The following is a 17789-nucleotide window of genomic DNA, read 5'->3' as shown; positions in this document are numbered from 1 at the left end:
TCATAGTGAAAGTTTATACCGTTCAACATGGCGGAGCAGAAACTGGTCTGCAGAGGAGACAAAGTTTATGCTCTGATCTTTAAAAGACGGCGGTGGGACGGACGTCCAGCTTATGTGTCTCAGAAAGTGACGTCTTCCTCTCGGCCTTCTTTAATAAGGACATGTGAAGGACGTTTTCCTGAGTCTGACCTCATTTTAAAGCAATTAAAAACACAAGCGCTGCTCACTGCTGCTCATCTCACTCTGACTGGACTGACTGGACGTGATGCTCGTTGTCATGGTAACGTCTATATTAAGCGGTTCTCTATGCATGGAGATTCTCATCAGATTGTTGAGTAAGCTTATGAACACCTCAGCCTTAAACTGTAATTTGAATGTATTAAATCAGATTGGCAAAAATCTTTGCATGTAAACACAGCCACTGTAACAGCAAACCAAAGAAGATGTGAAAACAGACCAATACAAACTCAATAACTTCCAGATTACTGATGGCAACACTGGCAAATACAGCAAGACTGACAGCACTACGTCCTCCTAAAGAAGAGCTTGAGAACACAGGAGCACGTTTTGGTGCTGCCTAAGTGATCTGACCAAAGAAGATCGGTGTGTTCAATGTTTGTGCTGGCCTACCTCCAGAGAATCTCCTGAGATGACCAGAGCACAGTCATGCTTCCTTCTGAAAGCATTCAGCTCCAGGTGAGCTTCACCTCGATTGGACACCTATCATCAGAAGCACACATACGAGACAATTACCAGCAATTCAAGCTGTTCAAGAAAATGTAGCAGCTATTTAACACTCAATTACTGATTTCCAAATCATCAGGAGCTTTTGTTTAATGTAATTTCTGAAAAAGTCACACCAACCGGTCTGAAGACATGTATATCTTGACTTCTGGACACCAAGTGAGAGCTTTTGGCTATGCATGTAGCCGTCTCAAGTTTGTCTCCCGTCAACATCCAGATCTGAAATACAATGAGTAGGCGAAATTTCAAAATCAGACCACCACAGCATGTGATCACAATCAACATCTTAACTCTCTACTGCACGCATTATGAGAGCAATTTAAAAAAATATATATATTCGATTCACTTTTTTTTCATAAAATTGACCTGATTATTGAATTCAAAACATTTTTACATAATAATGTGTGCAGGGGTCACTTTTGGTGTATGTTGTGCGACAATGCGTCGGAATGATATGGATCCGTGTTCCCTGAAGTGGTGAGACCTGGCTTGTGCCTGGCTAAATCCATTCCGCTGTCGCACAATGTTGCTTCTAGGCAACAAACATATTTCTACAAATACACATAACTAAAAAATGATACTGAATGTTAAAAAGAGGTTTATAAGTGCCCACTATGAGCAAATACATGCTTTTTACTGACTTTCTCTGCCATTTACTGTTTACCCTGTCAGTTTCCTTAAATATGTATAATGTTATCATAAAGTGAGGAAAATGTTTGTTGCCCTGAGGCAACACTGTGCAACAGAGCAGTGGGAGGACCTTGATGCCGGCGTTGCGGAGGAGCTCCAGGGTTGGTCTAACATCAGCTTGCAATTGATCTTCGACTCCAGTTAGACACAGCAGCTCCATCTCCCTCTCCAAGCTCTCAACCACCGCTGCCACCTTCAGGGCCCGGTCATGCAGGCTCAGCTTCGCCTGGTTATAACGACTCTATACAGAGAGGGACAAAGAAATAAGGGGTTCGGTAGTATTTTCTATGGTGGTCATTTCCAATGATGAATGGGGTAGAGGGCAGCTGATAAATTATGGACCAACAGATGAGCTACAACCTGTAACTGTAAACCTACAAAGTGCGCCTGTATATCCTCATCATATCTTCTATCATTCTATAACATTAATTAGTTGATTCACATACAGACAGTACTGGTCCAGCACCCTGGCTTTAAGATTAACACATAGGCCGACCAATGGCACAACAGCTCGCTTCTCTCACTTGAATTCAAGCAGTGGACGGTCGTTGATTGACAACCTGCAACATCAGCTTGCTAGATAAAAAACACCAGATAGCTAACAAGAACAACATCAAGAGTGACCTGTGATTCAGTGCGGCAGAAATGAGGACCACTGCTAATGATTGTAATGTGTTGGTTGACTTTTTACTCTTATTTTTCAGGGTGCTGGGACTCAATTTATGTCATGAATATAAAAGTTAAAGTTAAACAAAATTTTCATTCCATCGGGGTTTTTTCGTGAGTGTTCTGAGAAACGTTTTTCGAGGTCTGCTCCTTGACCCAAGCCCGACAAAAAAATGGGCCAATGTACAACATTAAGGTCGGGTTGTGCTGGTACTGTAATGAGTGATATTTTTTGTATTAGAGTTGCCTTTTTTACAGTAATTTCAGACATTCGCGCATTTTCTCATTCCCTCGCCGACACACTCTCTCTTGCTGATCTCTTTCGTGCGTGTGTTCTCTCTCTCTCTCTCTCTCTCTCTCACTAGTAACGTTGTAGTGTACAGCTGCGTGGGAATAGCTAAAGAGTTTGAGGAGTGGGTGACTGTGCCTCTGAAGCAAACAGACAGATGACGAGAGCGACGATATTCAGGGCTAAACCTCCAGAGGCCCAGGCCAGGCGATGTTCCTGCTGACTGATAAGGATACTCAGCTAGTCAGCTTAACAGATAAATGTGAGCAGATATAATACCAGGGCAGTACAATACTATCTTAACTATATAGGTGTTTCTGATAAAATGGCCAACAGGGTGGATACAAGGTAGATTTACCTAATAAACTGGCAATTCAGTGTATATACAGGAATATCTCTCTAATCATCTATCTTTCTCTCTACAGTTGTATGCAAAAGTGTGAACACCCGAGTCAAATGACATGTTTTGATTTTCTAAATGAAAATAAGTTCTACTAGTACACATCTTCCGTCTTAATTCGTCTTAACTTTCTCTCCATGTTAAATTCAGCAAATAATTTGGATTTGGAAACAGTAATAAACAGTAATTGTGCATCTATCTATCTATCTATCTATCTGTCTGTCTGTCTGTCTGTCTGTCTGTCAATCTATTTATCTTTCTATGGAGAAAGTACAGTAAGCACTGGGCTGAATCACTACTGAGACGTTCGGGTAGCAAAGCTTATTCCAGCAATGAACCTGTACCTCAAAATCCTGGTACTGTTCCTCCGATAGGGACTTCTTAGCCACCACCAACGTGCGCAGTCCCTCTCTGGCCATGTTTCCACACTGGAGGTAAGAAAACAGAAGAAATGTAAGACCTAAAGCCACTGCACGCAGGACGCGCCGAGCTGCAGCTCGCAGCATCCAAATATTCGAAACTATTGTTTGTAACGAGTGTGCACACACCGGCGCCAACATATGGCACCGATATGCGACGACTCCGAGCGCTGTTCAATTTCTCAGCACAGCATTTTGCCGCTAACTACATTAAATCAAGGCCATATGGAGACCACAGAAAGCCACAGCAGATCACATTTGGCTTGAAACTTACACACAGAAAGGCAGCCAGTCTTTCAGATAAACAGTAAAAATGCTAATGGTACGTTACTAGCCTGGTCATTTTTCACCTTGTAACATTCAGCAAGAAAACAGCGAGTTTGGGAAGATCCAGTTAACTGATACCAAACGTGATAAATCATGTTGAAAGTTTTGCAGAGTGCAAACATGAACCTGAACTTGGCCTTTATCAGCGTTCTCACTGTGACACATTCAATGCAGAGTATAGTAGAGCTTTGTATTGTATCTGCTACATTATTCGACATGACACAACATGTCCGGCGTGCGGTGGCCTTTACAGTGTGATAAGAACTGTAGGTTACAAATAGAAATGTGACTGCGTGCTACACCTAATCATAACAGCAAGCAACATGAGCGAGGGACAATAACAAAACCAAAGTGCTCTAATAATGGTTAATGAAATTTAAAGAAACTCATCCATGAAGTGGAGAAAAGGAGAGATCTCTACAATCCTTTCAGTAAATCTTGTAAGTATGGCTGTTACAATCATGAAATTTTAGCTATAAATAAATAAATAATATAAATAACGGCGACTGATGATTTAATTGTCTTTTCTTCAATGGCAATTATTAAAGGACAAGCCTGTAGTAGTAACACTGGTTGCACTGCTGAAGCGATACACTACACTGTTGCACAGACTTACACAAATGTCTACAGTTACACAGAATCATGGCTAGACTCAAGCCAAGCTGACACTTTTTTTTCTTGAGTGTTAAAATATAAATAAATAAACACTCATTCTGCTTGGATACATGCTAGGAACATTAGAATTAGCTAGACAGCCACAAATAAGCGAACATTACTCAGCGCTGCTCATGCTAGGGCACTGGAATAACTAGATGGTGAAATCTGACAACTGTGTAAATATTTGCAATCATCTCAAAATAACTGTGATTAGGTAACTATGAAATAACTGTGACAGGCCTAGTTATAAGGACATTAAGAGATGAGAGAAACTGGCAGAGTGCTGGAAGTTTGACATAAGTGAATATTGTTTATGTTGCTGATTGACAGGTGTGTTGTCAGTTTATGTCTCTTTCTTAAATGTCTTATTTTTTGGAACATTTGTTAATAGTCTGTGTGTATCTGGCCTGTTTAGTGTGTCATACATATGTTAAAAACTCCATGTAGGTGTAACATACTTGGCGAAACAAAGTGATTCTGACTCTGTGACTTACTGAAACTTTATATGATACTTTATATGCTGAATAGTCATTCAGTTAAAACTAGGAACAATATTATGAATCGGGCAATTTGTTTTTTTTTTTTCCTTCACCATATCTTCTAATTAACTCGAATTCAAACAGTGGATGGTCGCTGATTAACAACGTGCAACATTAGCTTGCTAGATACATCAGATAGCTACAATAACAACATTAAGAGTGATCTGTGATTCAGTGCAGCAAAAATGAGGACTGCTGCTACTGATTGTAATGTGTTGGTTGATTTTTTACTCTTATTTTTAGTGGTGCTGCGACAAAAAAACGTTTTTTCATGTAAAACATTAAGGTCGGGTTGTGCTGGTACTGTAATTTGTGATGTTTTTTGTATTAGAGTTGCCTTTTTTACAGTAATTTCAGACACTCATGCATTTTCTCTCTCCCTCGCCAACACACTCTCTCGCTCTCTTGCTGATCTCGTGTGTTTGTGTGTGTGCTCATTTGTGCTCTCTCTCTCTCTCTAGTAACGTTATAGTGTATAGCTGCAATAGCTGAAGAGTTTGAGGAGTGGGTGACCGTACCTCTGAAGGAAACAGATAGATGACGAGAGTGACGTACAACCGAGCTGAGGTGAAATGTGTGACACTAATTTATTTATAAATTATTATGAATGGTTATTTACAAGGTTTGGGGCTGTTAATAGATATTCAGGGCTAAACCTCCAGAGGCCCAGGCCAGGCGATGTTCCTGCTGACTGATAAGGATACTCAGCTAGTCAGCTTAACAGATAAATATGAGCAGATATAATACCAGGGCAGTACAATACTATCTTAACCATGTTATTTATACTACTGATGTTAAACAAGGGTATAAAACACAACCTGCTACACACACTATTAAACCAGTGAATGCACTTGCTGTTTCCAGTATAGACATGCTGAAGGCTTTGCAACATGATGTGATACTATGTGATACTACAAAGCATTCATTTTTTTTTTTCCTCCACCCAAAAGTGACCTTAAGTCGTGCAAATCTCAATGTCACCACATGCACACATATACTTCTCTGGCCCCACACAGTGAGAATCAATGCTGAAAAATACAGCCTTGAGGGAATTTTGGAACAACCCAACTCAAAAGAAGTGGGGCGGCAGTTTATTTTTGATATGAAAACCCAATAGGCTGACGCTGATGCTCTGATTGCTTATTGACAAGCGCAGGCACAACCCCCCCCCACCCCACCCCCACATCATTATCACCACGGTCCGGATTATGACATGCAGCACCGTACTGCCTCGCAGGAACGCGCCTTTATTTAGGGCGCTCATTAATTAATAAGCGTCACCTCCGGTGCTCATTGACTGCATATTGCCAATAGCATTATGAACATCAGAATGGGAAATGTGACAGCAAGGCTAGCTGTTTTTGATGCTACTGTGTCTGCACTGTCCTTGATGATGATGCACAACAGGCTTGAAATGACATGGACAGTGTGAAAGAAGCAGAAGGTTTTGTTTGTTTTAACTTGTATGGTTTTTTGCTCCGATACACACCATCGCCCCAAACGGATACAGATTTATGGTCGATGTGAAAATGCATGTTTACCTCCTCTTCAAGCCAGTCGTTATACTGCACAATGCTGGCCATGGCAACATCTGCTCCTTTCATGTAGAAAGTGATCTCGCCAGTGGCCTCTTCCTGAAATGTGAATCAAGACAAAAACAATTAACACTCAAAATAAAGCAGAAGAAAGTAGAATAGCATTGAAAGGGGAACTCCACTGATTTTTCAAAATTTCCATATGATCTGATCATTAAACAGAGTCACTCAAAGTTATTTGATTCGAAAGGCTGTGGTCTAAAATTAGTTACAGAGTCAGAATCAGATTGTTCACAGTGGTGGTGAGAGTAACCAGACATCTAAAGTGTTTATTGGCTCTAAAAGCTCCATCACACAACGTTACACTGAATGGTTATGAATGCGCTGCCTGATACAGGTGAAAAAGTACATGCAGGGAGTTAGAAGGCAAAATAGTCCCAAAGAAAATCTAGTTTTTTACTATTTACCACTATTTTACAATTATCAACATTATATATAAAAAGTGAGACTGCACTTTATGTTCATTGGTGGTTTTGGATAGTAAATAAAATGGCTATATTTGTGTTGTAGATGTCGTGACTTCTGCTTCCTATCACCACCACTGTAAAGAAATCTGAATCAGTTCACACTGAACGACTCTGAATGTGTTTCAATTTCACATTGAACCACTCTGAATGACTTAACATCTCCATCACCGAATCTTTACAGCCAAAGCATTCAAATTCAGTGTGAGTGCAGCTACCTGCCTAAATAATAAATTGGCAGACTGGCCAATTCCTATCTTTGCCCATTCTGATCGCGCACTTCTAATATTAATACACTACAGCCTACTTTTTTACCTAACTTTACTACTGTACAGTCCCAGTGTAATAGGACTTCTTCGATGTTTTACCCAGCTTGACATCTGCTTTTTTGGAATAATTTTTTAATTACCAACCATGCACCGTGATCAAATAATGCAAAACAATCCAATCTCACAGTTTACCAAATTCCAAATGTGAACAAATGTGTTCATTAGCACAGATATTACTATAATAAGATTAGGCAACTGAATCGCTTTTAGCTGCATTTGTCTTTCAAATGTTTGTGATATTTGTGTTACATTATGATAGCTATAATATTACTCAGTCAGAGCTAGTTAGGCTCACTAGAAACTCTCTGATCCAGTGCTGGAAATGGAGTAGTGGATAAATCTGTATTCGCCATGGATTTGTTTGATAATTCATTTCATAATTCTGGCACAGTGTGTCACAACGGTGATCAGTCAGTCAGCGACTCAGTAAGAGACGTCGACTCATGTAGACTGACCCGCCGGGCAGTCCAGCAAAAAGCACGTGCCGACACATACAGACAATGTCGTTTCAGACCCACCCTGACGATGATTCCCATGCGCTTGCTCTCAGAGGTGAAGGGGAAGATCTGGAGGATGTAGAAGGTCAATATCTGGCCTGCAGGAGTTTTCAGCTGCAGAGAGGTCAGGTCTCTGTTCACCAGGGTCAGCCCCACACTCTCTGTCCAGCGCACCAAGGCCACCTGCCCAGCACACAATAATCAGACTCTGTGAGTGACTGTGTGCCTTTCCTTCATTAGCAAAAATAGAGATCAAACCTACCATTCACATACATACAGCAGATACACAACAGATACACATGATTTTTAATAGGGCCTGTAATTTTGGGTCAGACCTGAACACAGCAGCAGAATTTTCTATCCGAACTCGACCTGAATCGACACACAGCATCGAGTTTTGAGCCTAAACCCTGAGACTGACAAAATTCTGCCTGACCCGACACGAACAACAATATTATGTTTTGAGTTTGAAACTGAGCGAGTATACCAAGATTCTATCCGAAACTGACCCGAACCGGATCATCACCACACAAGTGCAGAAAAAAACTTTATGAGATTATGCTGGTTACCATGCATTGACACTAAAAGCCATCATTAGTTGATCGATTCGTCGATTCTGAAAAGCCTCTCATGTTTTTTTATTCTGGATAAACTTTCCATACTGTGCTGTTCTCATGCTGTGTGGTGCTGAGAAAAACAGATGTTAGCTTCACCTTTTTAATACTAAAACTCCATTTGTGCACATAGAACATATTAAATATTGCACATGTTCTAAAACTAAATGTCCTTTAGGCTGCAATAGACTGTACTTTCCTGAAACGACTCACTGTTTATGTCCCATTTTCTCTCTCATCATTGTGGGCCTGGATGCTGAGTGAGTAATGAAAAAGTTATTTAAGGTGGTGAAAATGAAAAGAACGAGAAAAGAAAAGATTAAACGCTGCAGAAAAAAAGGGGTCCATCCTTCCACTGTGAGAAGACGACTCAGCGCTGTGGGTCTGAAAGGATGTGTAGCTGTCAAGAAGAACCTCACTGAGAAAAGGAGACGGACACATCAAACAAAGAAGCCGAACAATGGACTGACCACCCCAGAGTCCAGACCTCAACATCACTGAATGTGCTTAGAAGGCGAGAACGTGCTTAAAAAGATGGTTCTTCAAGAGTTCTTTGGTAAAGAAAATGGTTCTGCAAAGGACCATGAACACTCAAAGAACCCTTTGCATTATTAAGGGGTTCTTTGCATCACAAAAGGGTTTATCAGATTGATGGAGAATGTGCTGTAGCTGTTTCTACACAGAACCTTTTTGAAAAGGGTTCTACATAGCACCAAAAAGGGCTCTTTTATTGTTACAAGCTTGACATTGTAACAATAGAAGAACCCTTTTGGGTGCTATTTAGAATGTGCTTAGAAGGTGAGAACACTCTTTAAAAAAATGGTTCTTCAAGAGTTCTTTGGTAAAGAAAATGGTTCTGCAAAGGACCATGAACATGCAAAGAACCCTTTGCATGATTAAGGGATTCTTTTCATCATGAAAGCGTTCTTCAGATTGACAGAGAATGTGCTGTAGATGGTTCCACACAAAACCTTTTTGAAAAGGGTTCTATAGAGCACCAAGAAGTGTTGACAACGTAACAACAGAAGAATCCGTTTGGGTGCTATACAGAACCCTCTTCAAAAAGGTTCGATATAGAACCATCTACAGCACATTCTTCAGGACCCTTTCATGATGCCAAGAACCCTTTCATCATGCAAAAGGTTTTTTTGAGTCTTCATGGTTCTTTACAAAACCATTTTCCTTACTAAAGAACCGATGAAGAACCATCTTTTTTAAGACAGAAGCAGAAAATGTAACCAACTTAGACTGAACTTTGGAGGTGCTGGAAAAACATCCCTGCAGATTTCTCTGAAACACTGAAGTCTATATTATGTTTAGCTGTTGAGGCTTCTATTAGTTAGGTGAAGGGTGGTCTCTGACTTTTGCACAGTACTGTACATAATGTAAAAAAGGGAAAAAGTAATCAATACAGATCAGGAAACTGGAGAATTTTAAACTATCTCAAAATGTAATGCCACAGTGTCTTGATATCAAACTTTTCGTCCGGATCGCTCAGCCTGAGTGTCCGTCACTGTGTAGCTGAGGAGGCCTTGGGCTCTTTGACGACTTGAATACTGACAAGGCTGACGATGAAAGGCAGACACACATAGAGGACTCAAACTAAACACTGAGCTCTAGTCTCCCTGAGAAAATTAAATATTGATCACCCTGCGAGAGAGAGGAGACAACGGAGGAGATAAGGCATGAGCATTAAAGGAAATAAATAAATAGACATATCAAGTAAGAAGACAGGACGGGCAATTCCACCTCAACAGACGGACAGTTTTTCCTTTTTTTTTTATCTTTCGCAACCCTTAAAGATATTTATGTGCACAGAAATGCCTGAGGCTGAAGACGAATTCTGAAGTAGCCTTAAAAACAAAGGGGACACATTCATGGAATAACACAACGCTAAACAGTCAGCCACAGTATTTCCAATGACTGGATTTTCTAAGAACCGTCATATTCCAGTTACATCAGTTATTGGAGTTGTGTTCGACCGTAAGAGCCTTCACTTCACACCTCTCAATTAAAAATGGCAATTCAGTAAAAACATCAGCTAAAATATCCTCTATCATTTTAAATACTGCTGCGATTGTGTGAAATATGATCTGTATCTCTGCTATTTAATGACTGAAGCACTGAACTGATTGGCTTACATTCCTTCACTGGCCTCATACAGTAACACTAAACCATAAATACCCACTAAATATCTCAACAGAAAACTTCCTCATGTGTGACCTATTCCTGCCCTGATATTTATTGAGTCTCCTCTCAGATTTCTCTAATAACACAATGTCTATATTATCATTCAATGGGGCAGTAAATTCAAGACTAGTGTGGTCATAAACGCCAAACAGTCAGCTATATAGGATTACACATTTAGAGGATTGAGGAGGCAGGAGGCCAGTGCATTAGTGTAGCTTATTATTTAAGATCATGCGGTAATCTATTCTGGCAGGTCTCCAAGCCTAACATTCAGAAAACAAAGAAAGCACAAAATTTCAAAGACTGAGTACGAACAGTTCATTCAGAGTAACATACCTGGATTCCTAGGCCCAGTCCCATTTCTTATTTTTACACTTAACCCCTTGTTTTCGAGTGTCACCCTGCCCCTTGGAACTGAGTTACAAGGGGTGGTGGTTGAAATCTTCCTCTATGAAATGGGACCCTCAAATAAAAAGAGCATCACTTCATTAACAGCTACTGGCGCTGCTCTGTAGGCGACCCTGCCAGTCTGCAGTGACAGCAGAGGAGGGTAAAGTTCAGCTCCTCACTGCTGGGCTTTAGTTACATTTAGGGAATATACGCCTTCAAAGAGGGGGGCAATTATTTATTATCACACACCCCGAATTCTTCAGTGATATGAAGCTGAAGTCAGATATTCACCAGCTTCTTGTTCAAAATGTACTGTTCCACCTTAAATGGTTCAGCAGTTCTGATGCCTGAGGCGCCAGAATGTAACTGCTGCACCATTTAAGGTGGAACGTTAAATTTAGCTAGCTAGCTACCGAGACATCAGCAAACTACTAGCGATTTTATGCTTGTCATTAAAAAAAAAGCCTCTTGTGTAGCCATCTTGCCGGTTTTTCTTTTTTTCTCGCAACACTGAAAATCCTCCGTTTGGAGGCCATGCAGCCCTAACACTTTGCCCTCCATCTCAACAAAAATCGGGACACCCTACCCCTAGACGTGAACGTGCAAAATGAATGGGTAGAGCTAAGAGGTAGGAGCGAGGGGTAAAATAGGATTGGGCCCTCGACTGAATCAGCTTTGTGATTAACCTTAATAGGCCCTTGTGACATACAGTCATATGCAAAAGTTTTAACGACCATAGTGAAATTACTTATTTTGATGATGAATTTTTAAGTTCTCTACAGGGAACAAAAAATTGACATAAAGCATTTTTCTGCTAATTTTAGTGCACAGTTTCTATTTATTTGCTGAGTTTAACATATTGAAGGACAGGCCACATTTCTATATTTAATTTTTTTGGATGTTATTTTATGTCATATAGTATATATAACACAGCAAATCTGGTTTGAATGAAATTTCAAATGTATTAATGTGTGCAATAAATTAGACCCTAAGAGGAATTATATGGGCTCTGTGCTTTGACCAGTGCACTAACCTCATCAGGGCTGGAAGCCTGGTAAGTTCGGTTGTCATCGCTGAAGTCCTGGTCAGCCTCAGTGCTCTCAGGCTCTGTGCTGGCACCATTGGCACGGGACTCGTAGACTGGCGTGACGTTGTGGCACAGGGCAATGGCCTTCACGGCCTCGTGGATTCGGCTGCTCACGCTTTTGCGCACCTTGGGCGCAGATGGCGGCGCCTTGCGGGACGGTGTGGAGCTGGCGCTGCTGCCGTTAGACGGAGCTGAGCTCACCTGGACAAACAAACACACCACAAGAAACATAAATGCAGATGACGACACTTGGTTGTGATGCAGCTTTGACCTTACTGGGCCAACTAATACAATTTTATAGGACTAGTGTGGCCACATATCAACGTTACACAATTTCAGCCTTACCCCAAATGTACCCGATCAGCCAAAGCATGTTTGGTGTCCAAACATTTTGCTTCTTTACTTTTTGCTAATGAAAGTTTACGCCCCACCAATTAGTACTGTGTAAACTGCATGCTTAAATGATCTCACACTAGCTCCAGCGCTAAAGTACAGAAGCAAACTTTGGACACAAAATATATTTTGGCTGACTGGTTACATGTGGGGTCAAACAAATCCTGTGTAAACTTGATGTTTGGCAGGTCCAGAGATCTTCAAATCCAGACCTTAAAGGGGAATTCAAAATTTTATCATAATTAAAAGGTTAAGATGCAAACAAAGTCATTCAGAGTGGTTAAAATGCTCCGCTCTAGAGAAACTTACCGATTCAGATTCATTGAGAAAAAAGAAACCAGATATCCGAAGAGTTTAAAAGGTCCCTCGCACAAAGTTACTGCATGAAATGTTTATGAATACACTGCCTGAGGCATTGTTTTACAATACTTTCCTGACAACATTTCATTCTAAAACATATTTTTTAAAAACATAATCGTGGTGGAGGGATCTGTGCAGTGTTTTCAGGCAAAACAGTCGCCAACGAAAATGTATTTGCTGCTATTTTATAGTCAACATTACACATAAAAACTCAGAGGACATGCGTAGGTTCACTATTGTTTTTGGAACGTGAATAAAACGTCTATATTTGTGTTGTAGACATGGTGACCCCTGGTTCCTATCACCATCATGTCAGTTTCTCTATAATGCATCATTTTACATCAAACCACTCTGAGTGACTTTGTTTACATCTCAACCACTGAATTATGGAGGAATTTTGAAAAACTGGTGAAATTCCCCTTTAAGCTTTAGAAGTAATATTAGAGTAATATTAGAAGAGTGATAACTGTTTAACTGTTTCACCTTCAATTTACATTACATACAAACATGTATATATACATATATATATATATACACATACACACACATGACATAATAAATTATATACTTAGTTACATAATCCTACATTCTGTAACAACACAGATCAAATCTGTCAGCACTTTCTTTGTTTCTTTGTTTCACATCAACAACTGAATTCTTGAAAAATAAATTAATTCTTGTAACGCATGATTTCATTCGCAAGTCTATCTACGGAAATGGACAAAAGTATGTCGGCATAGCTATAAACAGTAATTGCAGCCCTCAAGGGTGTCAGAAAACACATAAGCAAGCCTATTTGAAACTAGTTAAACTTATCACATCATGAAAAAACTGAATTTTCCTTGGTTTTTCTTCTTAATAGCCAGAGTTTCTTTAAGTTTCAAAATCAGTCACTGCTCCAGTCCATTTACAGAAATTAAGCTGCAAAAACAGCTTGTTTGCAGTTCATTTTTTATGATGTCACAAAAACCAGCATATTTCAAGTCAAGTCAAGAGGCTTTTATTATCATTCCATCTGTGTACAAGCACACAGTGGAACGAAAGTACGTTCCTCCGGGACCAACATGGTGCAACATGGAACAAAACAGACAGTACAGACAAAGTGCAAACATGCAGACGCAAGTGTGCAAAACATTACATTAGAAACAATAAATATGATAATTGAAACAGACATGGTAAACAGACAGGACAGTGCAGCGCCAACACAGCACTCATTTCTGAACATGAGGTAGTGAGGATAAGGTGCAGAGATAGTTAACATGCTATGATACACAGTCAGATTATGACATACGTGAGCACAACATTTACATATATCTGCCCTTTCAGCCTACAGCAGTTAAGCTCCTGTCACTAGTGTTAAAGTTATAAGGAATGTTTCAGCCAGAACTGCTTTTTGAAAAAGCACAAACAGGGTGGTCAATCAGAGCAGAGCTCATTTACATATATCAGTCTTACAGGCACAGTAACAAAAAAGCCTGTTTAATTCAGAGGGATAAAAATAGGTTGGAAATAGGGCTGGGCGATAAAACGATAACGATAAGTATCGCGATATAACTTTTCCTCGATAGAGCAATAAGACAGGTTCGATAAATGTTCGATATAATACACCGTTCTCACACTTCTACGTTTTAGCGAAAAACCCCGGTGGCGTTTTCTACTGCAAGGAAAGCGACACTACTCTGCTGTCGCCAGGAGAGGGCGCACTTCCGAATTTTTCGACTTGATTAGAGAGAGAGGGGGCCACGAGTAAAATATATTTGGGTCGCCAAATATACTTTAGCAACGGCTGAAACGCGGAGTTATACAGTCCCTGTCTGAGTGGATGTTATCGGCGATCTGCTCTCCTGTGACCGAGTGTGAGTGACGAGGTCAGTGGTGTAACTGTACTGTCCTACAGTGAACTCACCTCTTTCCGTGCATCCTAACAACTTTGGCGGTGTTAAATCACGTCTACAGCACCGTGTTACAGCGCCAAACCGTCATATTTTAGTGTTAGTGCATTCTCGAGCAACGAAAGTGAAAGAAAGAAGTGGGTTCATGTTCGAAAGTAAACTGAGGAAGCTGTGAGGCATTGGAGAGCGGGAGAGCGCTATCTTTCCAGGCTAGCTGTTTTTAGCTGCTGGCTAACTTGAAGCAGCGCTCCGGCAAAACACGGTGAACTGATGATACTGTAGATCAAACAAGACACAAAATCACCGCTTTCAGTTTAAACATGCCTAAAAGGAGGACTCTGTGTCTGGTGTGAGAGATTCACACTGCAGATAATGCTTTTACACAGCGAACGTCAGACATACTGCGGTTCACCCCTTAAACTACTATGGTAGCATAGAGAAACCCAGTCGTCTAGCTGGTGTCTGAATACTGTGATCTGCTCTGACATGGATGTGGTAGGAGTGACAGCAGTGACCTCCTGAACCGAGTTGACGTTGTTGAGAAACTAAAGAGTTTAGCTCTGTTGTTGGCCACTTGTTTAGCGTTTGTAGCGGGGTAGCCGAGCGCTCGTCACCAGACAGCTAAAAATAATCTGTTTTCTTTCTTAAATCATGACTATTACAAAAATTGCAGCTGTGCTTTTCCAGCTGATAAAAACAGCTCAGAAACTTTCTCCCACTGTCCCAAGACAGATTAGTGAAATGTTCCACTGTTTGCCGAGTGTTTGTCATGATCGGACCATAAGTGATAGTTTAAAACCACAGTTAACCACCCAGGAGCAAAATCAGCCTTCAAACGTGAAAGAAATCATGATTTGACATTTATCGCGATATGTATCGATATCGAACGATATGAATTTTGTTTATCGTGATAACGTTTTCGGCCATATCGCCCAGCTCTAGTTGGAAAATAATATGTCAAAATGAATTAAGACTGCTTTTTGTACAAATGTTAAAAGTAGATGAAAAAAACTAGAATATGGACTCTTTAGTAACATTACACGGTTCGAAGCAAGTGTGTGATGATTCAGGCGTGTGTAAACCATCACATCTGGGGTTTAAGCTTTAATCCCCTGTTAGCTATGTTAACCCAGCTCCAGTGCAAAACTAAAGAAGCAAACAGACACCGAACATGTCCTGTCTGACTGAATACAGTTTGGTTAAGGGGAAAACCTGATTTTTCAACAAAGTGTTCCTTTAATTACAGCCCAATTTCTTCTGTACACTGTGCACAGTATCCCCCGATAAAGACAACCTTGAGGGTTCCTTTAAAACTAAAGAGATCTGTCTATTCACCAGATATTACAGGGTATTCCTAGTGAAGACAGAGATGACGGCATGTCTTCTTCTAGCAGTTAACCCTTTCACTAAGGGAGATGCGAAGAAGAAACATCATTCATCTTTCTCCTGTCATAACTGTCCGTAAGGGCTGCAACACTTCCAGCTGCCACATGTGCTGTGTTTGTACCTGTGTGGGTGGGTATATGAGTGAGTGTATGAGCGAGAGCTTTGGGGCGGCTCTGCTCCACTGGAGCGGGTGATTTCTCCCGATTAGCCTCTCTTTCCTGAGAGAGCTTCATGGAGGAGGAGAGATGACAGGCTTCAAACCCCCCCGCACACATACACCACATACAGGCACGAGGCTGACTGGCATAGAAGCAACTCACAGTCTTACTCCTTTTCCTGCCGCTAGCGGCACAAAATTCTTCAGGTTGGCTTTTAAGGCGTTCGAGTAGATTACGTCGCTCAACATGACCAGGAACTGGCTATTTTGACATTAAGAGGCCACTTGACATCCGACATGCAAAATGACCACTAGAGATAGTAAAACTAGACCTGCAGGTAGTCCTATCACGATTAGGAAATTTTAGCTGACAATTAATTGCCACATAAGCCACTGTGATTAGCTATTTTGCTGTCTTTTTGTTCACTGTATGCAACTTTTAAAGTGCAAGCCTAAAGTGGCCAAATTGCTGGATTAACCATTTTCTTCTTAGCTTGTCGATACCTAGTAGCTTCCAGTTGACAGCAGAAACAGCTTGAGCTCAGATAAACGCACGATTCATCTCTGCCCTCTAAACATGTTACAGCTCCAAGAACAAAGTTCGAAACTTCCTTAAGACACACATGCGTCTTAACAACTGCGTTCTCTTCTTACTTTCTTTTGTATGAATTTGCCTAAACTCAACTGTTGAACACACACACACACACACACACACACACACACACACACACACTATTTAAGGCGCTTATCCTCCTGGGTTGCAGGGGGTGCTGGAATCTATCCCAGCAGTTATTGGGCAGGAGGGCAAGAAACACCCTGGATGCTTTGTTGTATAAGCCGCCAGTCCATAACAGGGCAGACACACAAACATATCGTCGCTGTCCAAAGTAAAAAACAAGCATCTCCAAATTAGTAACTTCACAGGAGAGGGCAAAAACACTCTTTATTTTCAATGTAAGCTAATGGAAAGAGATTTTATTCTAAGCAATTTTGGAGCATTTCTATTGGTCCAATCATTATGAAAATTTCACACTATGTAAAGGACGGCTGCCGAGGTCAAATGATGCAGAAAAGTAAAAATCGCAAAAAAAATGGAGATAGATGTTTTTCTTTGGACAGCGACAATATACATTCTGATGACAACACATACAAACACACACACACACACACACACACACACACCTTCTAAGCCGCTTATCCTTCTGGGTCGCAGTGGGGTGCTGGAGCCTATCCCAGCAGTCATTGGGGGCGGAAGGCAGGATACACCCTGGACAGGTCGCCAGTCCATCGCAGGGCAGACAAACAGACACAACATTCACACACACATTCACACCTAGGGGCAATTTAGCATGTCCAATTGGCCTGACTGCATGTCTTTGGACTATGGGAGGAAACCGGAGCACCCGGAGGAAACCCACGCAGACACGGGGAGAACATGCAAACTCCACACAGAAAGGGCCCTGGTCTGATGAAAACACACTCAATTCAATCCACTCTTTGCTTAAACTCAAAAATAAAAAAAAACTCTGAGCAAAATCTAAAAACGCATGCCATGAATTCCACAAACTTTCATCAATCCAGCAACTATATCCTGCTTTGAAAGGCTTATTGTCACGATGCGCAGAGCAGGCAAAAGTTAATTTCCCATCAGAGCGAAAAAAAGGCAAATGGATGTGTGGAGGTGGCAGTGAGGACAGCCAATGT

At 40.9% G+C, this 17789-nt stretch overlaps 1 protein-coding gene across 3 annotated transcripts in view; it reads right to left on the bottom strand.

The window, feature by feature from the left end:
* The window catches only part of atp9b (ATPase phospholipid transporting 9B), an 89814-nt gene that overhangs the window by 14495 nt on the left and 57530 nt on the right, over positions 1-17789 (bottom strand). For all 3 annotated transcript variants that reach the window (XM_036567609.1, XM_036567610.1, XM_036567608.1), the window contains 7 exons: positions 11844-12098; positions 7638-7799; positions 6273-6365; positions 3134-3217; positions 1505-1675; positions 865-963; positions 631-720 (listed from right to left, as the gene is read on the bottom strand). In XM_036567609.1, coding sequence (XP_036423502.1) covers positions 631-720; positions 865-963; positions 1505-1675; positions 3134-3217; positions 6273-6365; positions 7638-7799; positions 11844-12098 — 954 coding nt within the window. The remainder of the gene's footprint in view (positions 1-630; positions 721-864; positions 964-1504; positions 1676-3133; positions 3218-6272; positions 6366-7637; positions 7800-11843; positions 12099-17789) is intronic.

This window comes from Colossoma macropomum, unplaced genomic scaffold (genome assembly GCF_904425465.1).
Source record: "Colossoma macropomum unplaced genomic scaffold, Colossoma_macropomum, whole genome shotgun sequence".
Classification (NCBI taxonomy): Eukaryota; Metazoa; Chordata; class Actinopteri; order Characiformes; family Serrasalmidae; genus Colossoma; species Colossoma macropomum.
This window is presented reverse-complemented; position numbering and strand designations above follow the sequence as displayed.